The 21,042-nt window shown below is 38.3% G+C and overlaps 2 protein-coding genes across 3 annotated transcripts in view; one reads left to right on the top strand and one right to left on the bottom strand.

Annotated features, from left to right (window-relative positions):
- Positions 1–6,024, bottom strand: part of LOC139973521 (coiled-coil and C2 domain-containing protein 2A-like) — a 37,120-nt gene extending 31,096 nt beyond the window's left edge. Inside the window, exons 1-6 of one of the 2 annotated variants that reach the window (XM_071980256.1) lie at positions 5,967–6,024; positions 4,635–4,723; positions 3,517–3,622; positions 2,590–2,664; positions 1,657–1,864; positions 316–422 (exon numbers count right to left, since the gene is read on the bottom strand). In XM_071980256.1, the coding sequence (XP_071836357.1) occupies positions 316–422; positions 1,657–1,864; positions 2,590–2,664; positions 3,517–3,622; positions 4,635–4,648 (510 nt within the window). In that variant the 5' untranslated portion in view covers positions 4,649–4,723; positions 5,967–6,024. Of the gene's footprint in view, positions 1–315; positions 423–1,656; positions 1,865–2,589; positions 2,665–3,516; positions 3,623–4,634; positions 4,724–4,980; positions 5,290–5,966 lie in introns of those variants that run through there. The other variant, XM_071980257.1, reaches the window with a different exon arrangement.
- A 2,925-nt stretch (positions 6,025–8,949) lies between these two features.
- On the top strand, positions 8,950–20,919 carry LOC139974476 (uridylate-specific endoribonuclease B-like). Its single transcript, XM_071981656.1, has 9 exons — positions 8,950–9,096; positions 9,888–10,019; positions 11,265–11,405; positions 13,003–13,212; positions 14,748–14,864; positions 15,338–15,473; positions 18,172–18,374; positions 18,956–19,176; positions 19,533–20,919. The coding sequence occupies exons 1-9, from the start codon at positions 9,039–9,041 to the stop codon at positions 19,764–19,766; spliced, it is 1,452 nt and encodes a 483-aa protein (XP_071837757.1). The 5' UTR covers positions 8,950–9,038; the 3' UTR covers positions 19,767–20,919.
- The last annotated feature ends 123 nt before the right edge of the window (positions 20,920–21,042 follow it).

The following is a 21,042-nucleotide window of genomic DNA, read 5'->3' as shown; positions in this document are numbered from 1 at the left end:
GTTCAAAACAAGATAATCTCCTAGATTTTTTTACCAAACCAAATTAAAATGTGTGAATAATCAAATTGCAATTGGTTAGATTCCCCAAAGTTGGTTGCCCTGGAGATTTGCATGATAGTCTTAAACACACTGAAGTGTAAACTAGAAAACATTCAACATTTTTAACTTTCACTATACCATTTGAAAAGATACTTTACCAAACACGACCTGTGATAGTGTACAATGTTATGAAATTTTAGTGACCTACGAAAAAAGATGTTTCTAAAAGGTTGAACTATTTCCCTACAAACAAAACCAGAATCAGCTTGACATTACCTTAGCTTCCATAATTCTCTTCTTGATTCTTTCCTGAATAGAAGCATTTAAATTGGTAGAATCCTTCCCTGTTACTCTCAGAGCGGCCTCTGCCAGTTTTGGAGTTTCTGTAATAGTAAAATATAAGACGATAAAAGACAAATGAAAATTTTAATACACAAAAGGGCAATAAACCACTCCCCTCCTCTCCCCTCTCACCCTCACCAAACAAACTTAACCAGAAACTACAACCTTCAGTAACATTTTTAGTTTAACAATTCTATGAGCATGTCTTATAATATGAAACTTTCTTTAAAAAAAAAAAAAATATTACACTCTATCCATTTCATCATAAATGAATGGTGTGAATGAATTCTCTTTGGTAACATGCTAATAGCATGTCACAGTTCCTGGTAACTTTAACACGGTTCTTCTCACCCTTTCAGAACACATAAAATTCCAGAATTTTTCAAGATCAACTCTCACAACACTTGAACACCTTGTTTGAGTAAGTCTTATCGTGAAGAACTAGTAAGTCTAAATCCAGCTGTAATATCAAGCACATGATCTCCACATATAGAGCTTACCTGATGCCTTTGCTTAATTTAATGAAGGTCAGGGATGGAAAATTAAATATCATTGACTGTTCCAAACAAACCTGTTCTTTTTTGCAGAAAAAGAAACATTTTTAGAAGTAGGAGAGTGATGAAAATATATCAATAAGAAGTGTTCAAATGAGGCTATTTCCCTCACTTTTCCAGACTTAACTCCAAACTTTTATTTCAAGACCCAGAAAAGACGCTTGTCCTGTTTTTCCTATTTTTTCTCCAGATTTTTCCTGATTTCCAGATCACTTGGGAACCCTGCTCTAAAAAACAGCACTTTTTATATGTAAGAAAATTACCTCTGAACTTTCAATTCACTATCCAATGTTGTCAGTATTTGTTAAAAATAATAAGTATTATTTTGAAAAGTACCATCAGGTTATAGGATTATTAATCTGTTCAAAAGACTTCCAAGCAGTCAAGCTATGGTGTTGCAATACATCTGTTGCTTGCTGATAACGGCTGTCAGCTTAGCTTCTGCTACCATGACAAACCATGAAACACAAAGATGGTCAAAAAATTATAAATATTATAAAATATTAAAGATTATAAATAATGTGCAAAGATATATTCTGACATTATCAGAAAGTGCTTTTCATAAATATGTATTGTAAGGGTTTTGAATATTTCCATCGTGAAAGAATAGCTATCATTTCTTGTGGCACAGTATAGTCAATTTACATGATCAAGTCTTTGAAACTGTTTACTAAGAATTTCTAAAATCTTTTGTAATCACTGTAGGGAGTTATTAACCTACTTTTTGATGTTTTGGTAGGTTTTTCCACGAGAGCTGCTGTCTCTCGGACATCATCGTCTTCCTCTGTGTCAGGAAGTGTTGGTATCGTTGGAATTTCATCTTCATCTCCGGTGACGGGCACCCTGGAAGATTCTTGCTGCTTTCTCCGGGCTTTTCGAGGCCTAGCAACAGGAGGTGGCTCCTCCATGGGCTCCAGGGCAACAGATAGCTGCGAGGCATGAATTTATATATATGAGATAACTTACAAGCTATAACGTAATATACATAAAAATATGGTTAAGATGTTGAAAATACTTGACTAACAAGCCATAACATAATGTACGTAAAATATGGTTAAGATGTTGAAAATACTTGACTAAGAAGCCATAATATAATGAACATAAATATGCTTAAGATGATGAAAATACTTAACTAATAAGCCATAACATAACGGACAAAAAATATGGTTAAGTTGATGAAAATACTTGTCAAGTGACACTGGACTCAAAATAAAGGTTATTCAAGTCGCTCAATTACAATATGCCTGTTGACATGGTCGGTAAAGCTCCGTTTGACTGATATGGCAACCAATTTGTGGAAATTTTTCAGCGTTTGTTCCATAAATATCTTTAATCTAATGAACATGCCAACTCGTTTGCACGGTACAATATGAAGGTAATTTGAGATCGCACTGGTATCATTTTCCCTGGTGGGTCTGGATTTAAATATTACAGTATATTTGTCTTTTACTCCCTGGTAGATATACAAAATAAATGCAATGTCATTCAAGTTGTGCAACTTTTCATGTAACTTGGATACTTTCATTCCATAAAAACCACAGAGAGAGTTGACATTTTGCAAATGATTTTTTTTCTTCCCTCTTTTCCAATAACCGCCTCTGCCCCCCCTCTCCCCCTCCCCCAACAAAAGAAAAGGGAATGTAAGTATACAGACCTCTCTCCTTCTCTCCTCTCTATCAACAGTAAGCTTCTTAATGAGGTCTTCAGCATGCTGCAGTTCTTCCATTCGCTGAAATACAGAAGAAAGAAAAAATTCACTACTTGAGTAAATTTGATTAAGTTGATCAACATTAATTACTTAATTCCAATTTAAATAATGTTGGTCAATTGCATTAAATTTCACCACAAGAGACTCATCAGAAAATTTGAAATGATTTCATATCAACATTTGAAAGACATGGAAGTTTCAAAATCTAGAAATGATCACCAAAAATTCCAGTCTCCAATCTGGATTCAAACCTACAGGCTACATCTGCTGATTGATATGCTGGTAAGGTAACCAATAAAAAATATGTGTTCAAAGACAAAAATACCCTAACTGTAAGTTGCAAATATTTGTAAAAATTGTAAACAAATTATTAATGTATACTGCAAATTTATGAACCGTTGAGAACATGTTAGCATATCTAAATATATAGGAACAACCACTAGACATCTTAATCTATGTATGGTGGTAAATTTACCTACAGTAGCCTTACAATTTGTGCCCTAACTTTACACATGATGTGATACTGTACATATGGAGCTACTGTGTACTGATATACAGTGTGTGAACATTATTAAGCATTTTTTTACAGAAGCACTGTCACAACGATTTCACCCATTTTCTGGAGTTCAGGGTAAAGTTGGTAAAAGTGTACCACCTGCACAAAGTGATGGGAATCTTGACTTCCTGAGAACAATGTAACTGAACAGTTACTTTACAGTTCTGGTGGAATCTGATCAAACCTTGGAAGAAATCACATCTATATCAAAGAGATCCTAATTTGTTGTTGTCTCTTAAAAGGAAAAATTTAGTTTTTAGCATTGTGAGGGTACTGTACACCACCATATACTAGAAAAATGGTTCCCCAGTGGTTACCTCCGTTCCATCATCAATGTTTTCCACCGTGCTATCTTCATAGGTCATCTCCATGGTGGAGTCCTTCATGACTCTCCTCCTGTCACGGAGTTTTCTCACAAGCGTCCTGAAAAAAGGAGTCAACAGTTGGTGAAAGGTTAATGAACATCAGTTAGTGCTTCAAGTTCAAGATATGCCAGAAACAAACATATTGTACCCAGGATAATATAATGCACGGCTGAGGAATGTGCAATTGCTAACTTTGACTGCCCATCCCTCAACCTCCTAACACTGTGAATTACAGTCAATCAAAGGTACAAGAGCATACTTTGGGTTCCTTTTAGAAAGTTTTATGATGCCAAAATAAATGGAAAAGAAATTGACATTGAAGGAATAGGGTAGGGGAGGTACTAAGTGAAGTCAGAGAAATCAATTTTTATGGACAGTACACATGGATGGTGAAGGTGAGCGGGTAAATTTGGTGGGACATCAGGTTAGGGATGGGAGGAACATTGCACTTGTGCAAACCTTCTTCCATGGTTGAGAGTTAATCTTAGTTTTGTCTTCAGTATTGAACAAATTTTGCAAGCAATCCATGAAGTTGTTGTCATGAAAAGTTTGGAACCAGTGATCTCTGAAATTACAAATTCTGTGCTGTGCAATGGGGCTGTTAGCCACAGGTTGTCAATGAATACTTCTTTGGTAAATGTTCCAGTCCAAACCTATCCAGTACACTACCTTGTACACCATGTAACAGGCAATTGCATTCCAATTTAATGTGATACAACTTGCAAAGGAACGGATGAGGTTTGACAATAAGAGATAATCTCTTTCCAAACTTGTTTCATATGAATGATGATATTTTTTAAATAAACAAAAGTATGTAGGTGCAAAATTTGTAAGAACTGAATCATTTTTAAGTAAACCCCAACTAATTGAGCACGGTTCAGTGTACTGGCAGACTTAGACAGTAGAATTATTTGTAAACTAGCAAATAATTTAAAAAACAAATGGATTAAAAGAGCACTGGGTATACATGAAGATTACTCAATTACTTATCAAGGGTTGTACACCATCATTTAAATTACTCCCGCTACTCATATTGTAAATGTTTCCAATTGTTAGTACACCACACTTACGTATCTGCAGACATTGCGTCAGTTTATCCAATGTCTCATTTCACTCTACAGACACTTCCACTGTATGACAATCTGTGTCATCAGAATATCTAGAAGACAGGAAAAGAAATGCAATTTAAGTGACATTTAAGCAAGACTGCTCTCTCTTCTCTGTCTTTGCTCACAAACTAAAACTAGGACCTCCAGTGTTAACACATTCTCATCTACCCTTCTTTATATACATTCTTCCAATTTGGATCAAACATACTACAAAACAATCAGTCTGGTCATGTTTCGTATGTCTTCGTTAAAGATAGACTTTTATATTTCTCCACTATTCGCTGAATTTAATATAAACAGATATTACCCTCTTTTGTTGACCTTGCCCTTCTCAAAACTGTTCACTTATTGAGTCCAGTCATTTAAGAAGCTCTATTGATTCATATTGCAATGATTTTGTGTCATTTAGCAATCCATCAAGCATTCATAGGAGCTACTTTGTTCCAAACACGTTCCAAACATGTGATAAATTTATGTAGCTGCAATGACTGGACACAAACTTGCTGTGAACCTACGTACAATAGTGAAAATAACTCAATCATAAATGTGGTGAACAATAAAGGCTTCTCAGGGAAAATACCTAACCATGCCGAAGCAATTCCCTTTCCTACAAGCTATCAAGGCCTAACAGTAACAGCTAGACCTAACTTACACTACAGATGGTTGCAATGTGGGATTTAAAAATTTACAAAACTTACATTTGATAAGACCAAGGATTTTATTGGCACTGTCTACCGACTGGGTGATGTGTTTTGACCAGGTAAGATCACTTGAAAGTTCGACTCCAAGGTAGGGATGGTGTTTAACCTCTTGGAGGATGGAGTCCCCCATTGAGTACTCATGATTTGGAATTCTTCTTGTGGGTCATCCGCATAATGAAGCATTTTGATTTGTTGAATATCATCTGCCATGTATTACTTTCACTTCAAAGATTATACTTTGACAAATTGTAAATTTTGTACTCTTTATTCCTTACTCATCTTACTTTATGTAGACTGTACAGACCAATGAAAACATTACGTACATTTTGTTGCTAGCATTGCACTACCCTTGGCCTAACGTTAGGCCTAGTTCAGCGAAATGTATACAAACCTAGGCCTAGGTCTAAATATAACGTTAAGTCGGCTATGGTTTAGTATCTAAGGACGCCGTATCAGGTGTGCTATGAATTGTTCATCGAAGTACTTATCTTATTTATACATTTTAAGTGAATGTGCAATAGAGTAGTAACCAATCCAACGGATCAATACAATTTCACAGGAATTGATCAAACATATCACGAATAAGACTTACCAGAAAAAAAAGTGAAACAGTTTTCAGAAGAATGTGAACAGAGTTGCCATTACCTGGCATATCGTGTATGCTAGTTTTCAATAGCATTCGGCTATAAGCCACTGTTGGTTTTCAGTACACATAGATCTCAATATGTGTAGTTCTTCCAAAAACCCTGTCTATAGGTTTCTGTTCGCTGAAAACACCGGTATTTTCTGTGATGGAGGCGTGGGTGGAGGCGTATACATGAATGCAAGGGAGAGGGGGGGGGGGGTGGCTGCCGAAACAAGCGAATCGAGACCAATAATTATATCGGAAGTTGCTATTCCATTATTGACATAATGTAGGCTATCGTATCAAATCCTTCTTATCCCTTTATGTGTTGACATATTTATCAGATGTTTCATGACTAACTCAGCAATTTGAGCAAAACCTTTCTGGCAGAGGTGTTTGTTCCATTACAAGTACCCCCCCCCCCACCTTAACGCAGGACCCGGCGGTGAAATTTAGACTTACATGATCATTGACCGAACTTTAGCGTATTGTGAGTAAACATGATGAAATCTTCACGATAGGCCCTGTAACGACTCAAATCATCTTATGCTGTTGCATATATTTAACAAAACAAAACAAGATTCTCTGAGCCTGCAGAATTCACGCACTAAGTTAGATTATAATCACAAATACCAGTCAGTACTCCAGATATTTTCGTTCTTTAAAAGATTAAATCTTTTGTTAAATGATTGATTTAATAAGATAAATGAGCTCAAAGGTTGTAGCTGTCAAAATTACGACCTTTACTCGTTCAGTATCGCCTAATATCGTGCTGAGATGAGAGGGGAAACTTGAGCATGCCAGTGCATGTGATAGGGCTATGCATGAAGAGAAAATAAGTATACGGGTGCTTTTATTGGACGTACGTTAGTTTAAAAATTCGATTGCTGTCAAAAGCGGTCAGAATAACCATGCAGTTTTTATTGTTTTCTTAAATATCCACAGCCCCCCCCCCAAAAAAAAACACATTAAAATTCCTAATTACTTGTTCCGTGCCAATGATGTAAATTATTCTTGTTCTGGTTTTCTCGAAAATAGCAAATCATATATATCCATGCATGATGGCCTGAGCGTGCATGATCTCGCAGAACTTATAAACCAATTAAATGGAGATGAATTATTAAATTATTAAGTGCATTTACCGTGTAAAATGTGTCTCCCAGATCTGTCCATAGAAGCACTACTGCAGTTAAAGGGTGTGAAGACTCGCGCAAAAAGAAACGTCTAATGCCGGTAATCTGACCTAGTTTCGAATGAGGTGTAACAGAAGTGTTAGACACCACCATCGATCCCAGAAAATACACACACACACAGCAAGCTACCGTCGGTAATTAGACACAGTCTACAGTCAGTACATACAGCTGCGGTCAATACCTACAGCACATTGTACAAACAGTGTACAGCGATATGGACATCTCAGGTCCAGCTCAAGATAACAAGGTATCACGTTTCATTACTGTACTGTCTGAATTTTGTAGCGACACGAGCAAAACGTCACTTGCAAGCAACGGAAAGTTCACTTTTTTTCAGATGGCCGCCCGCGGTTTGGGGAGAGTCTTCAATGCCTTTAAATTATTTCAAATGAAACTTGAATAGTAACTTGTAGTAATTACGAACCACGTCGCTATGTAATGTTACATCGAATAACGTTGAAGACGCATTTATAAATATAACCAATCAGGAAGATGCTTCTAGCTATGAACGTTATAGATACAGCCTTAAATTCACATCGTATAATAAATGTGATATATTTATCTTTCGAACATTCGGAATCTTCGTCATAATTTATTCTTCTGAAATGATCATTTAGGCAACGTAAGGCTCAAAGCTGCGTTCTTGAGTTAAAAGACTTCTAAATGTTTTTACTGACATAATTTGTTGAAATGCAACTGAAGGTCAAACAAAAGCCTTTTCTTCTATCATGCGCTATATAATATAAGGGAGAGAGTGGAGGGGATAAACGTGTGTAGGGCCTACTGTTGAAAATCTCTTTGAGCAAGGGCGTAGGAACCGGGGGGCTGGGGGGGGGCGCCAGCCCCCCAGTGAAAAATGTGGAGGGGCGGAAGTATCATTCCGCCCCGCCCCCCCTGCTTCGCAAGTCAGAAAACCCCTTTTTCATTTCCAAATGAGAAAAAAATCTCATTTGGAGCACCAAATTGCATCTAAGGCCAGGTGAAAATTCAAAATTAAGTTTACAAAATGGAGTGGGTGTTGAAGTGTGCTATATTGCGCCAAATTGCATCTGAGGGCAACTGGAAATGCAAAAATTTCCAAAGGGAGGGGGACACCCCCTCCCCTTAGACCCCTCCCCCAGACCGTCCATCAGTCTTCAGCCCCCCACTCAAAAGTACCTTCCTACGCCACTGTTAGACTTTGAGTACCGAAGACAGTATTTACAGGATAATTGACTTACCGTCAAATTTAAACCACAAACTCACGAATCGGTGGGATTGGTATATACTTAGGGATGGGAGAGGAAGATCAGAGATTGGTGATATTTTTGCACACATTCTTGTGAGTGATGGTGGAATATAGAAAAGATTAATGATGAACTTCCAAGGAATATACTGCAGGCCATCGCATTATATACTGCCTCCTCCTTCTCGATAGGTTTCTTCAGCATGAAACGACAAAAATCAAGCCTTGCTTTACAATCCAAGGATATTTAGTACATAGGAATATAACGTGCATCTATACATTTTCAACTTATTAACATGATGTTATATAATATAATTGACGCAATATTATACAATTATATTTTCAGAGGAAGACTATCTTGATACAAAGTTATATTGCCTACCCCCTGCCCACCCAGCCCCCCCCCCCAATGTTTACCTATTAATGTTCACGATGATGACAATCACAAGGCATCCGTACATTTCAGTATCCTGCCATACTAGGCTATTTTAGCCAAACAACCAAACAAGTTAGTTTTAATACCGCAAAGTTATATTTGTGTTACAACGATTAGCCGGTTAGGGAGTAAACATCGAGTGCCATTCTGTAATAACTCTTATAGTGTAAAGGAATACCATTAATATGAAGCTGAAAGGAATTCTGATGATTTTTATGGTGTTTGCTGCTGTAAACGCACAAAGTAAGTGTTTGGGACTAATATACTAAGGATATAAGTAATCTTTCCCTTGGGGTCTACATATTTTTTTCCTTCCCGATTAGCTTTCCTAAGCAGAAAATTACCAAATGTATCGTTTAGTAATGTTTTTTAAATGAAAGTAATTTTTTCTTCAGACAGCGTAAAACTAACCATGTCAAGATATGTTTAGACTCTTATTAAATAACATACTATTTTAAGAAGTATTCATAGCCTATACTTGTAGATGTTGAGACTAAAGTGACAAAGACTACCAAACATAGTCAATTCTGTGTGTGTCCGGGGGAGGGAGGAGCCCGTTTCTGTAAAGAAAAACAACAGATCGAATCACCTTCAGATCCATATCTGTGAAAGTTTGTCTTCTACAAGGCTATGATTATGTATTTACATGGGTTACCCATATTTGGAAGCGTCCTTGTGACATTGTACCGATTTACATGAGTAAATTAACAATACCTTTGACCTATATCCTTCGCAGCCCCCCCCCCCCCACCTCACCCCACCGCGGTCCTCGTACCCTTGTTCACCGTAATTGCAATTCCCCGAGCGGGGTGGGTTGTGAGAGAATGAGTAACGATATACCGATTTTTAACGAATGTCTATACGTTAACCTCAAAGATATATGAGATAATGATGGGTGAATTATGGAGTTGTTGCGTGTATGTGTGTGTGGGGTGGGAGAGTGAGGGGGGGGGGCAGTATCATAACAATGATGCATTGGTAAAAGATATGATAGTTTACATATACTCCTTCTTTCCTTACTCTATTTTTATCAGCCGATCCTTTACTGAGTTGCAAACATCGCTGTCTGCACGTTTATGATAACACGTTACCTTGTCAATGCAACGATGTTTGTGCCGACTATGGAAACTGTTGCTCCGATTTCTACACAGAAGCTTGTGACCAAGGTAAACATTAACTGATAGAATGCTTACGACACAGCTAGTACTAAAACATAACATATTTGTATTTTCTAAAAGAACAAAATACTATCGTCAATAATTTATTTTACATCGTTTAAATACAGTATATATAATATAGCCTATATAAATTATCGTAAGGATAAACGTTTCGCACATGATGTTGTCATTAATGGCTATAGAACGGAACCAGGCATGATCTAAAAAATGGCTCTTCTATATTGGCACTGTATTAGCCGTTGACTCTCCCAATCACACGCATGCGCCATTGATTTTCATTTCATATACATGTCTAACGATGGTTTTGACCTACCCTCGCAGTACATACGATGCTAAATTTGCACTTCACGTATATACCTGCTCACATAAGAACAGTGGTTTTCCGGACACGGGAGAGATCTCACCTTAAAATGATCCGCAGTACACTGGACAGAAGATGGACAGATCCTTCTTCGATCAATTATTTTAACATCATTAAAAATTTACAGATCAAGACCTGTGTTCTATAGGCCTATAACTGTTAAGGGAGGTGGCAAGTTGATAGATTTAAGTGCTTACATACTGAAACGTATCCTTTGATATGCAACGTAGGTCGAAAGGTGTCAACTCTTTTTTTTTCATTTTATTTAGACACAGAAACTGTATAAAATGAGTTCTTGAAGATAATATAACCACGCCCCTTATCATACGTCACTGCTCTCAGGGGCGTAGCGAGCGGGGGGGGGGGGGTGGGGGGTGTCACACCCCCCCAATAATTTGGTCGCTGTCGGCAAATTTTGGGTCTGTCGGCAAAAGGAGAAAAGGTGAAGAGAGCGGAAGGGGAAAAAAGAAGGAAAGCTGAATAGAGAAAAGGAGAACGGGAGCTTCTTCCGTGCCAAATTTGACTTAATATATGCACCAGATTGCATCTAAGGACGTTTCAAAACTAAAAATTTTCCAAAGGGGAGGGGTAGACCCCCTATACCCTAAGACCCCTCCCCCATTTCAGTCACCACTTCCAGATCCGTCGGCAAATCATATTTGACTTAAAATATGCACCAGATTGCATCTAAGGACGTTTCAAAACTAAAAAATTGCCAAAGGGGAGGGGGTAGACCCCCTCCCCTTAGACCCCTCCCCCATTTCAGTCACCACTTCCAGATCCGTCGGCAAATCAAATTCTCCACACCCCCCCCCCAACAAAAAAACCTTCGCTACGCCCCTGACTGCTCTTACTCATAATTGTTTTTGTAGCTTCTTACAGCAGCTGTGCTAAACGTTGTATGATAGTGTATGACTGGGATGAGGATTGTCAATGTAATGACCAATGTAAGCAAAACAGTAACTGCTGTCCAGATTTTGATGACGTCGGATGCCCGTACATTCAAAGCGGAGGTAAGTAAAAGATCATAATAAGATAAATATCAAATTTTGGTCTCTACTCCAAAATATGGAGATGAAAATTTGCCATTTCATGTCGTTGAGGAAGTGATTGTTTCACTGCCTTTTTGGCTAAGATCATGTGTAGTATATGTAATTCCCTTTCGAGGAAAATGGTGATACACACCCGGCGATGATCACACAGTCACAGGGATTGGGGTTGAGAGCGGATCAGTCGTTCGGTAGTTTGGTTTTCGTGCCCAGGTTCTTTCCTGGGCGATATTTTCCTAAAAAGTAGGAAGTGATTGCAACAATACATGGAAATATGAAACTGGAATCTGCCACTTCATGTCCGCAGTTTCAAAAACAAATGACACAAAAGATAATAACTAGATAAATATAACCAAAAGGAAATTCCAGCGGTGGGCGAAAGTGGAATCCACCTATGTACGTCATTCGTGGGAAAACCTTTTCATCTATAGGGGGCGGGGGGGGGGGGGGACTTTTTACATTCATTCGGCGGGAAGAATTAAACCACTCCTCTAGGCCTAGAACGCCCTAAGACGGGAATCCAGGTCAGAGTGGTAGGGAGCGGTGCAACCATTGTTCAACCTCACGCAAAATTCATTAGTATTTATTAGCACAACCTCACATTAAGAGCTAAATAAAGACCTATTTTTCCAATTAAGCCCCAGAATGAGGCATTTATCGTAGTAAATCTGTCAATTTTCTTTCCGGGGAGGACTACGTATAGTCACCCATATGTAGAAGTCAGCTTGAACTACACCCACGACCACGCAACATTCTTTATAAAATCCCGGATGTACCTCTGGTTCTTCCATACCTAAATCACTCGGATTAGAAGAAATTTAGAATTACCCCTCCAGCCCCCCCCCCCCAATTTTTTTTTATTGAAACCTCAACCAATACACGACACAATATACGGCAAACAGCGTACCTATCCAGAAGCTATTTTTTAGCACACTACTTTAACGTATGTATTACCTCCGGGAATAAACAGCCGAAGGAATCTCACATGACTAATTCAGTAGTTTTCAAAAATTCCCGAAAAAGGAACCTATAAAGAAAAACAGCAGAATACCGAACAACATAATGGGTCACACTGATGTCAATCGTTAAACATATTGTCCTTTAGCACAATAATTGAACATGTATATATCGTCTGAGGAAGGAACAATAATATTGTCTGATTAAGAATGGTCCATAGTCAGATCGGGCACCGGTGAAACTATTCTCACCAGGCATCCTTTACGTGACTTTAAGAATCTTACTAAAATGAGAATCTATTATTCTTTCCATTACATATTTTGGCCCGCCATATTTTCCCGACCTCCTCATTGACCATGGGACCCGGGTCAGTGGGTCATCCTAACATGTATACCCTCTCGTCTGGCATAGTGAAACATTTATATACGCCGGCACATGTAACCTATAATTCCTCGACCATATAATGTGATATTGCTTTTGCAGAGGACGTGATTTATCGTTCATAATACTGCACATGGTTCCATTTCCATTCTGCAGGCCATCTGTTTATCTCTCGTTGATTTACATATTCTTTCACCGACATGGCTTTCATTTTGTTTCATAGTGACAACTTTGCAACCAGGTACCCTGACCCCTCCAGCGATGTTCCCCGACTCCTGCGCGGGTCGTTGCGGAAGTAAATACAACAGAACTGCTGAATGCCAATGTGATCCATATTGCACCGGTTTTAACGACTGTTGCGATGACGTCAAGACAAGGTGTTCTAATCTGTTCCCCACGGAACCATCACCAGTTACCACAACACCTCCTACGCGTAAGTGTCACGAAAATGACATTTTAATTTTTCTTATTCCGTCCGGCAAGAAGGGTTTTCAATGGTGGTAACCATAGGCGTAGGAGACCAATTGTTTTATGGAGGGGGGGGGGGGAGGGGGGCTGTAACGACTTGCCCGAAAAATATACCCAAAATTAATCGCGCGCTCCGCGCACGGTCAACATGTAAATGTGCATATCATAGGCATGAATCGGTTATAACAGCGCATGCCAATAACATACAATCGTTTGCCGTGTTAATAACCTTCCATATTGGTTAGAATTATCGGAGCAGCCGGTACAATAATAATGATAATAATAATATAAGTTTCACCATTGAAAAACATATTGCAAATTAGATTTCTTTCAGTAGGTGCCCGAAAAATTCTAGCATATTGCCCGATTTTTTGTTCAAATATATTTGTTCGGAGGGGGGGGGGGGCTGCAGCCCCCGCCTCCTACGCCTATGGTGGTAACACATAAAAGACAAGATGGACGAGGTTTCGTATGGTTTTAAGAATAATAATATTTCTACATTCTACAAGTAAAATGAATTATAACGGTGAATAGTACAGATGAGATATGGTGAATAACAGTTAACTTACGGAGCTAGATAGGAATAAATCAAATATCTATAGACTGGGTCAGAGGTCGATTTATAGTGTAATAGGGCTGGGCTTGTGATGACCCGGGGTAGACATCGTTTCATCAAAAGGCGCGGCGCGGAATTAATAAATGATTCCAAGTCCATCCAAGGATAGTTTGTTTATAAAGCGGATCCACTTTATTTTCACTGGATGATGTCGGATATGGTATATGGAAGAGGGAAAGTCCATTCCGTATTGTAAGTGATAAGATATATGGATCGTAAAAGACGAACAGAAAGTCACTAAAGACTTGAAAATACTTCAGTCGAAACTTGAATGGATAAACGGAACGTAGTAAAGATAGTAAAATAGCAGGCAACGCAATGTTATGGCAAACAGTGGGCCGTGTTATTGGAACAGTGTGAGAGGCGCTAGGTCCCTCGAACAACGGTGTATACCTAGGTCAAGGCTAGGCCTGTGACTGGTATCAGGACGCGGTATTTGCTTGGAGGGTTACGAAATAGATGACGTAGAGATGACGTCATCAGTAAATGTAGAATAAAAAAAAGAATAAATATTTCTGCTGGAGATACCGATACAAAACATCGATGAATTGACTGTGCTATTGCATGTATAACAGGTGCAGGATATGAAGGAATACGTACGGGGTTGGGGGAATTACGAGGAAGGGTGGGGGGGTTGTGTATTTTCTGTGAAGCGTAATAACATACCGGCTGAAATATGAACCTAATGTAAAGAAATATGTATCTTTGAACATGAACAACATAAGCTTGTGTCACGTGTAAAGCGAACAAGTGATTACGCCATTATGATGTTATTTATGATAAAATAGAAATTAACAACCTTTGGAATAATCTGAAAATACCTTTGGCAACTTAAACTCATGTCTTTATGACAATTGTTAACTTTCTACGCGTTGTCTGTATAGTTCTCGATTCTTGCGTGGATCGCTGTGGAGACGGCTTGGATAGTAATTTCAACTGCCAGTGTAATTCAGCGTGTGTGACTTATCAAGATTGCTGTGCTGACTACAGTTCGATTTGTAGTAAGTAATAATTAAATTATTTCGTCTGAGGGTCTCGATTTTCAAATTTTCAATGACATAACAGAATTTGTCGGGAATATCCCAGATGCTATACGCCATTGGTTAAGTATTTCATAATCTTTCTTTGGTGATATATGTGAAAAGTATCGTATCACAAAGGGAAACCAACTGATTTATATTTGGAGTGGCCTAACAAAACTTAACAGTCAACACCCCCAGCCCTTCTCAATTGGAAAAGAGAGCGTAGAATATAACAGTTCGTCCCCCAAATTTAAGGATAAAGGGATGCTGTTGTGAATTAACTATACTTAACATCTATTTAAAACAGATAGTATCCTAATTTAGTCGACTATTTTAAGATATCGAAAGTTTAAAAGTATCTACACCTAATCTACTGAACAAAAAATAATACATTCTGAAAAAAGGATAAAAACACCAGTCTGAAAGCTTTATTTCATTCATTTTGTTTTTAGTACCTATAAACTTTGATGAATTTGTCAGTGAACTGTGGGCTAATGACGTGAACAGAATACCAGATCAATATTACGCTGCAGACTACCAAGCTTTTAAACAAGATTACGGAAATCAAGCAGATTTAGCACCAAAAAAGTAAGTCACCTTTACATTATGATTCCCAACCTCCTTAACCCAGTAGAGGAGTATCCTCTATAGCCAGATGAAACAGATGGAACGCCTATATGGAACCCAAATTCCAAGCGGTGCCGATGTGAAGCCGGGTAGATTAGTAACACATAAGTTTATTGTAATAAAGTACACAAACACGTTTTTGTGAACGACGAGAGTCTCGAATATGGAGGATTATTCTTCTGTTGGTAAAAAGACAATTAAATTGAAAGTGGTACGTTGTATGTACTGTACATGTATACCATTCAAAGCGCCACCGCCGAACCACCCCCGCCCAACCACCCTCCAACCATCTCCTCCCAAGAAAGTATTTCCACTTAATTCCGAAGGCTCGTTGAGTTTGTTAGAACCTTTCGATATTAACGAAGATTGCATTATTACGACAGAGCTGTTCTCCATAGGGGGGGGGGGTGGGGGCGTTTCGGACGCGGGCCAATTCCGACCCACAAGATTGGACCTAGAAAGAAGAGTTACCTATACGATATTGCACTCGGTCGGTTATGCGGACCCTCAGTAACTTCGCCTTAGGCGTGAGCAGTGCCCTACTGACTAACCCTGCACAATGCCTATCCTGGCTATATGTGACATTGTAATATGTATGTTTTGATAAGCTCTGGCCATTTGCTCCAATCAAAGTGTGTTTTTCTCTGTCCGTTCTCGTAGAATATATATTACGTGAGAATCTCTGTACGACTAAATGCTTTAAGTGAGATATGTACATTCGATATAGCATTTGCCTATAAATCCACCCGATACACACAACGAACACAGTAACTACTATATATCTTTAGGTTTTGTACCCGAGTAAAAACTAAATCCGAGTCGTGCTGTATATCAGTAGCCTGTGCTATTAGGAATACAGTTAGACGTGATTTTATGTTTAATCCCAACAAATCATCCAGTTTGATGCATTTGTTGGGATTTCACATATCCTCAGTTCTTACTGTAAACCTCACAGCACATGCTACGTATGATCTATCAGAATTATCAGCACGATTCAGTTTTTACTGTAGCCTTTGTTAAGACGTATATCGGCCAATTTTTCTTTGCCAAATGCCCTGGGGCGATCTTTACTATTCCTCCCCTTATGATATGAGCGATTCGTTTGGGTGATTGCGCCGGCCTCTCTGTGAAGCGTATGTTGAAAGGGGAGGAAAATAAAATAGCAGTGGCATTTTTCCTATTTTATGTAGGGAGATTCATTCACGTCGCCGAGCAGACTCAGCACAGTCTATTTTTACTGTGGTACAAAAGTTTAAGATTTACAGTAGTTACTGTAATCTTTGTGTGAATCGGTTGATACATCGTTGTAAACACAATGATGTAAACAGTACGGCGGCGGTCGTTATAGATTATGTACTGTAGTACGGTCATCATTGTACAGATCAGCCACATACCCAAGGCTTGTGGTAGCCAACACGCCGCTGATGAAGAGTTGATAACCCTCTTTGGCTCTATTGTTTTATCTATAACCAATATTTATTTAACAATGCCACTATCGACCGTTACGCGGCAATCATCTACTGCTAATTAGGTAATGCTTAAATTGATTCAACAGTTTAACGATTGCCATTTTGGTACCTGTATAATATACACTCAGCTCACATATATACAGTTTAACACAGTTTGGAATGTCATGTAGCATATTATTCCACAAATAAAGCGGAATAAAAATATTAGGAAAAATAAATCAAACATGCTATTTGATTTTTTGATATGTATCTAACTTCCCATTTAATTGGGTTTTTTCTTAGTCCATATATGCTGTAGCCTAATCGTTCATCGGGTTCCTATTAAAGTTTCAGCTGTTTTATTAAGTATACTCACGACTGCATGTCCCAGTTCTGGTGCAAGATGACTCTGTATATTGTAATGTTAGGATTTACTTATAAGTTTCGTTTAACCAAGCAGCTGTGTTCCAACTCCCTGCTTTAAATATGATTTCGTAGAAAAAAGTAGAATATTGACAAAAATATTGAACTATCTGTTCATCGCCACATACCGGAGAGGGAGTCGAAGGAGCGGGGGTGGGGGTGGGTGGGGGGTTGGGGGTGTTGATACGGGTATTTGATCCCGATCCTTTTTCTAACAAAGGAAGATGGCCTCGAGATACATTCATAAAAGAAAATTCAGAGTGATTCCTCTTTCTGACATGAAATTGTGCACGGGGCTAGAGAGAATTAGCGATTAAAATCTAAAAATACTACAGCTGCATGCCAGTGGCGTTCGGCTTCTGGTCTCCCCATTGGCGCCCTCTACTCCCTAACAATAATGTTGTATTACATCATAAAATACGGTACGCGAAATGAAATTCCGAAAGTGATGTGAACCATTGCGTACTTATTTTGTGAAAAATATTGGCATAACATCAATATTGTTGCTCTTTATGCTAAGAAAAAAAGGAAAACATTATGCATTGGCTATAGAAGGTAAGTCGAACCGGTGACAAAGTTCAGTTTATAAACAGCCATATATTCTAAGTTTTATCAGCCGTGTCGCCATTGTGTAAGAGACGGTTATCTCTGACGTCATAGACCCGAAACTCGCCCTTATCTGTCTACAGCCAAAGATCTTGTTTCTCTTTTCTCTTTTGTCAATAATACAGACCCACATTTTCTGTATCTGTCATATATCTTTGTTTTTGTTTCCTCTGTAAATATAGCCTATTTACTACTTTTGATGAAACCTACATATACAACCAAGGAACGTTTCAAACGTTCTTAAACCTCTGTGATAACTACGAGCCGTATGAAACAATCCCAGAGGATGACACTGCCAGCGACCAGATAGAGGTTGAAGAGTTTCTTGATGACATATTCAGCACGAAAGTTATGGAAATTACGACACAGACTTTAATAGATGCAGGTAAATATGTGTGAGAGTGGGGGGTGGGGTGGGGGGGGGGTAGGTGGGGGGGGGTGAGAGGTAGGCGTCATATACTGCAACAAGTTGGAGATTAATTAAACATGACAAAGATTCAAATCTTCAATTTTTAAGTATGCAAATACCAAATAACCCTGATATATGTAAGTCAATTCTCTTTAATTATTGAAAATGTTTCAACTGCAAAGTACAACATTTGAAGTGACTGCATCTTGATATCTTTCTATAACTTTAAGTGACTATGTGATGAATTCGTCATTTATCGTTCTTTCGGGAACAGCATATATCTGCGAACGGTACAACATTTTGCAGAAATTCATGTCTTTGACGGCATATGAATGGCACCTCAACTTTTCCATACTTTAGAATTCCTATGGATAGTAGCATCATGTATTATTCTCAATTCTTTTAACGTTTAGTTTAAAATTTTGATTGATAAATTGCTCACTTGAAAATTAAAATTCCTGAAGTTATTCGTATACTCTCAAAACTCTATAAGTATAGTTTCCATTTTTTAATTTTTTTTATCTACATCCCTTATTTTTTTTTGTCTTCGCTAACAGGAGAAATTTCAAATGAAGCAGATTTGAGAGCCATCATTTTGGAGATTTGGTTTACTCACTACAACAGAAAAGCTGACTTTGATTCTTCTGGCTTCGAACACGTATTCTGTGGTGAATTCAAAACAGCATCGTCAGTAAATGGCTTCCATAATTGGGTCACCTTGTACCAGAGGGAGAAAACGGGGGATTTAAACTATCACGGCTGGACAGGACAAGCAGAGGTAAGGGGTACATTTCGTTAATGATAGGTGGTTCAGGTTAGAGGTACATCGTGTGACTGAAAAATAGTTGGTCGTCTCATTTTAAATAGAGGGCATGTTTATATTTCTATTAGTGTCATCATTTTTTCCTAAGACCGCAAGAATGGTAACAATTACTGAAAGTTTCTAGAAAATAAGTGTCAATGCTTGCAATTGGTCGGAAATTTGGCCAAATATTGTAAATGATACTTACAGAACAGAAATCATAAAAAACTTTCACAAATTTTAATTTCAGAAACAACTCTAAACTCATATTTGGACTTATTATTTTTGTCTCTTATTCGTAATTGATAATATTTCCCTTTCTCTCTTTGCAGCCAAACCAATTGGGCCTACAATTTAAATGGAACGGGGCTATAAAGAGCAGATCTTCAATCGTTCTAGGAGTCAGCCCGGAGTTCGAACTGGCAGTATTCACTGCATGCTGGATAATCAACCCTAACGCCATAACCACATTTACTGTTACCGACGGTAGCGATACTTACGATATGAGTGTTCAAGCTTATGTCCAAGACGGCAAATATGTGGGAACGTGTTATTTTGTCGTTTAACAAAGTAATGAAACAATCTCTTCAAGAAACAAATGGGAATTAAACCCATTTGACCTTGGGAAAATTCAATAATCTTGAACAAACAAAATGTAGTAATATATAGGCATTAGGCCAAGGCACATATACTGATCCACACATATACAAACAGACACAAGCACACAGTATAGTCAATTAGAACTCCAAAGTCTTTCTCTGATCTGATTGAAAACGAGAAGAGTTGAAAATATCTTAGTTTATATCAACAAAAGAGGGACCCCCTGTATTACGGCCCCTGTAGTTTGTTATTTATATATGGCGCTGTCTTAGCAGCTACCACTTTTTCTTTTCCTCTAACGGGAATTTTCTCCGCGCATTGGACACACTTCCGGGTGGATATGCGCGCGTTATAAATCACCATTATTATTATTGCAACAAACACACGGAAGTTAGGCACGCATTACATGATGACTTCAATATATGCAGTGACAGGTTGGGCGAGAAGGTGGGGTCAGGAGTTCACAGCCCCGGGTTAGGGCCGATTAGGGGGCTCGTGGAAATTTGAGATAAAGCATCATGCATTCTTATCTTTCATTTTATTCTGTAAAGGAGCTCGAAGACTTCAATATTGGTGACATTATCAGGCGCGGATGTGGAGGGGGGGGGGGGGTGTGGGGGTGTCTATTTTTTGTGGGGGGTTGGGGGTTCCTCATAGCCAACTCCGGGACCACACCCCCCCTCGTCTTTAAAATCCTGGATCCAGCTCTGATTATTGCATCCCAAGTCCATCCTTGCTCTAGACGTCCATTGTTTGCAATTAATTAGCAGAACTGATCAGTTCAGTTGTGGCATTTCCAAAGGTTTTGTATTTGAGTGTTGATTTCATTGCTTTAGTTTAGGCTATAAGCCCTGTACGCATATTGGTTCTTTTTACTCAAAATATCTTAATACAACAATTTACAACGTGGATGCATATATACCTCAATGTAACCCCTAATAACGTCGCCGCTGAATCTTCGAAAAATACGGATAACTGAATGAGTAGAATTAGGTATTTACGTTGATTGTGCATGAAATTAACAGTAAGCATCAATTAAAAATAGCAAACATAACTCTCGGTAATTATGTACAGTTGCAATTTATTTATTTGCTCGACAATACATATGTTACCACTCCATCAATTATTGTAGTAATTTGTTTAAAAAGGAATTATTTTATTATTAACCAATAACAATGTAAAGGTGTGTTATGATAAAACTGCATACCGTAGCTTCAATATTCATTAAAAGCTGACATAGTA

Source organism: Apostichopus japonicus, chromosome 9 (assembly GCF_037975245.1).
Source record: "Apostichopus japonicus isolate 1M-3 chromosome 9, ASM3797524v1, whole genome shotgun sequence".
Classification (NCBI taxonomy): Eukaryota; Metazoa; Echinodermata; class Holothuroidea; order Aspidochirotida; family Stichopodidae; genus Apostichopus; species Apostichopus japonicus.
This window is presented reverse-complemented; position numbering and strand designations above follow the sequence as displayed.

Coding starts and splice junctions, on each gene's coding strand:
- LOC139974476 (XM_071981656.1), top strand. CDS start 9,039: ATGAAGCTGAAAGGAATTCTGATGATTTTTATGGTGTTTGCTGCTGTA. Junction 9,097..9,887: donor TGCTGCTGTAAACGCACAAA/GTAAGTGTTTGG, acceptor TATTTTTATCAG/CCGATCCTTTACTGAGTTGC. Junction 13,213..14,747: donor TACCACAACACCTCCTACGC/GTAAGTGTCACG, acceptor TTGTCTGTATAG/TTCTCGATTCTTGCGTGGAT.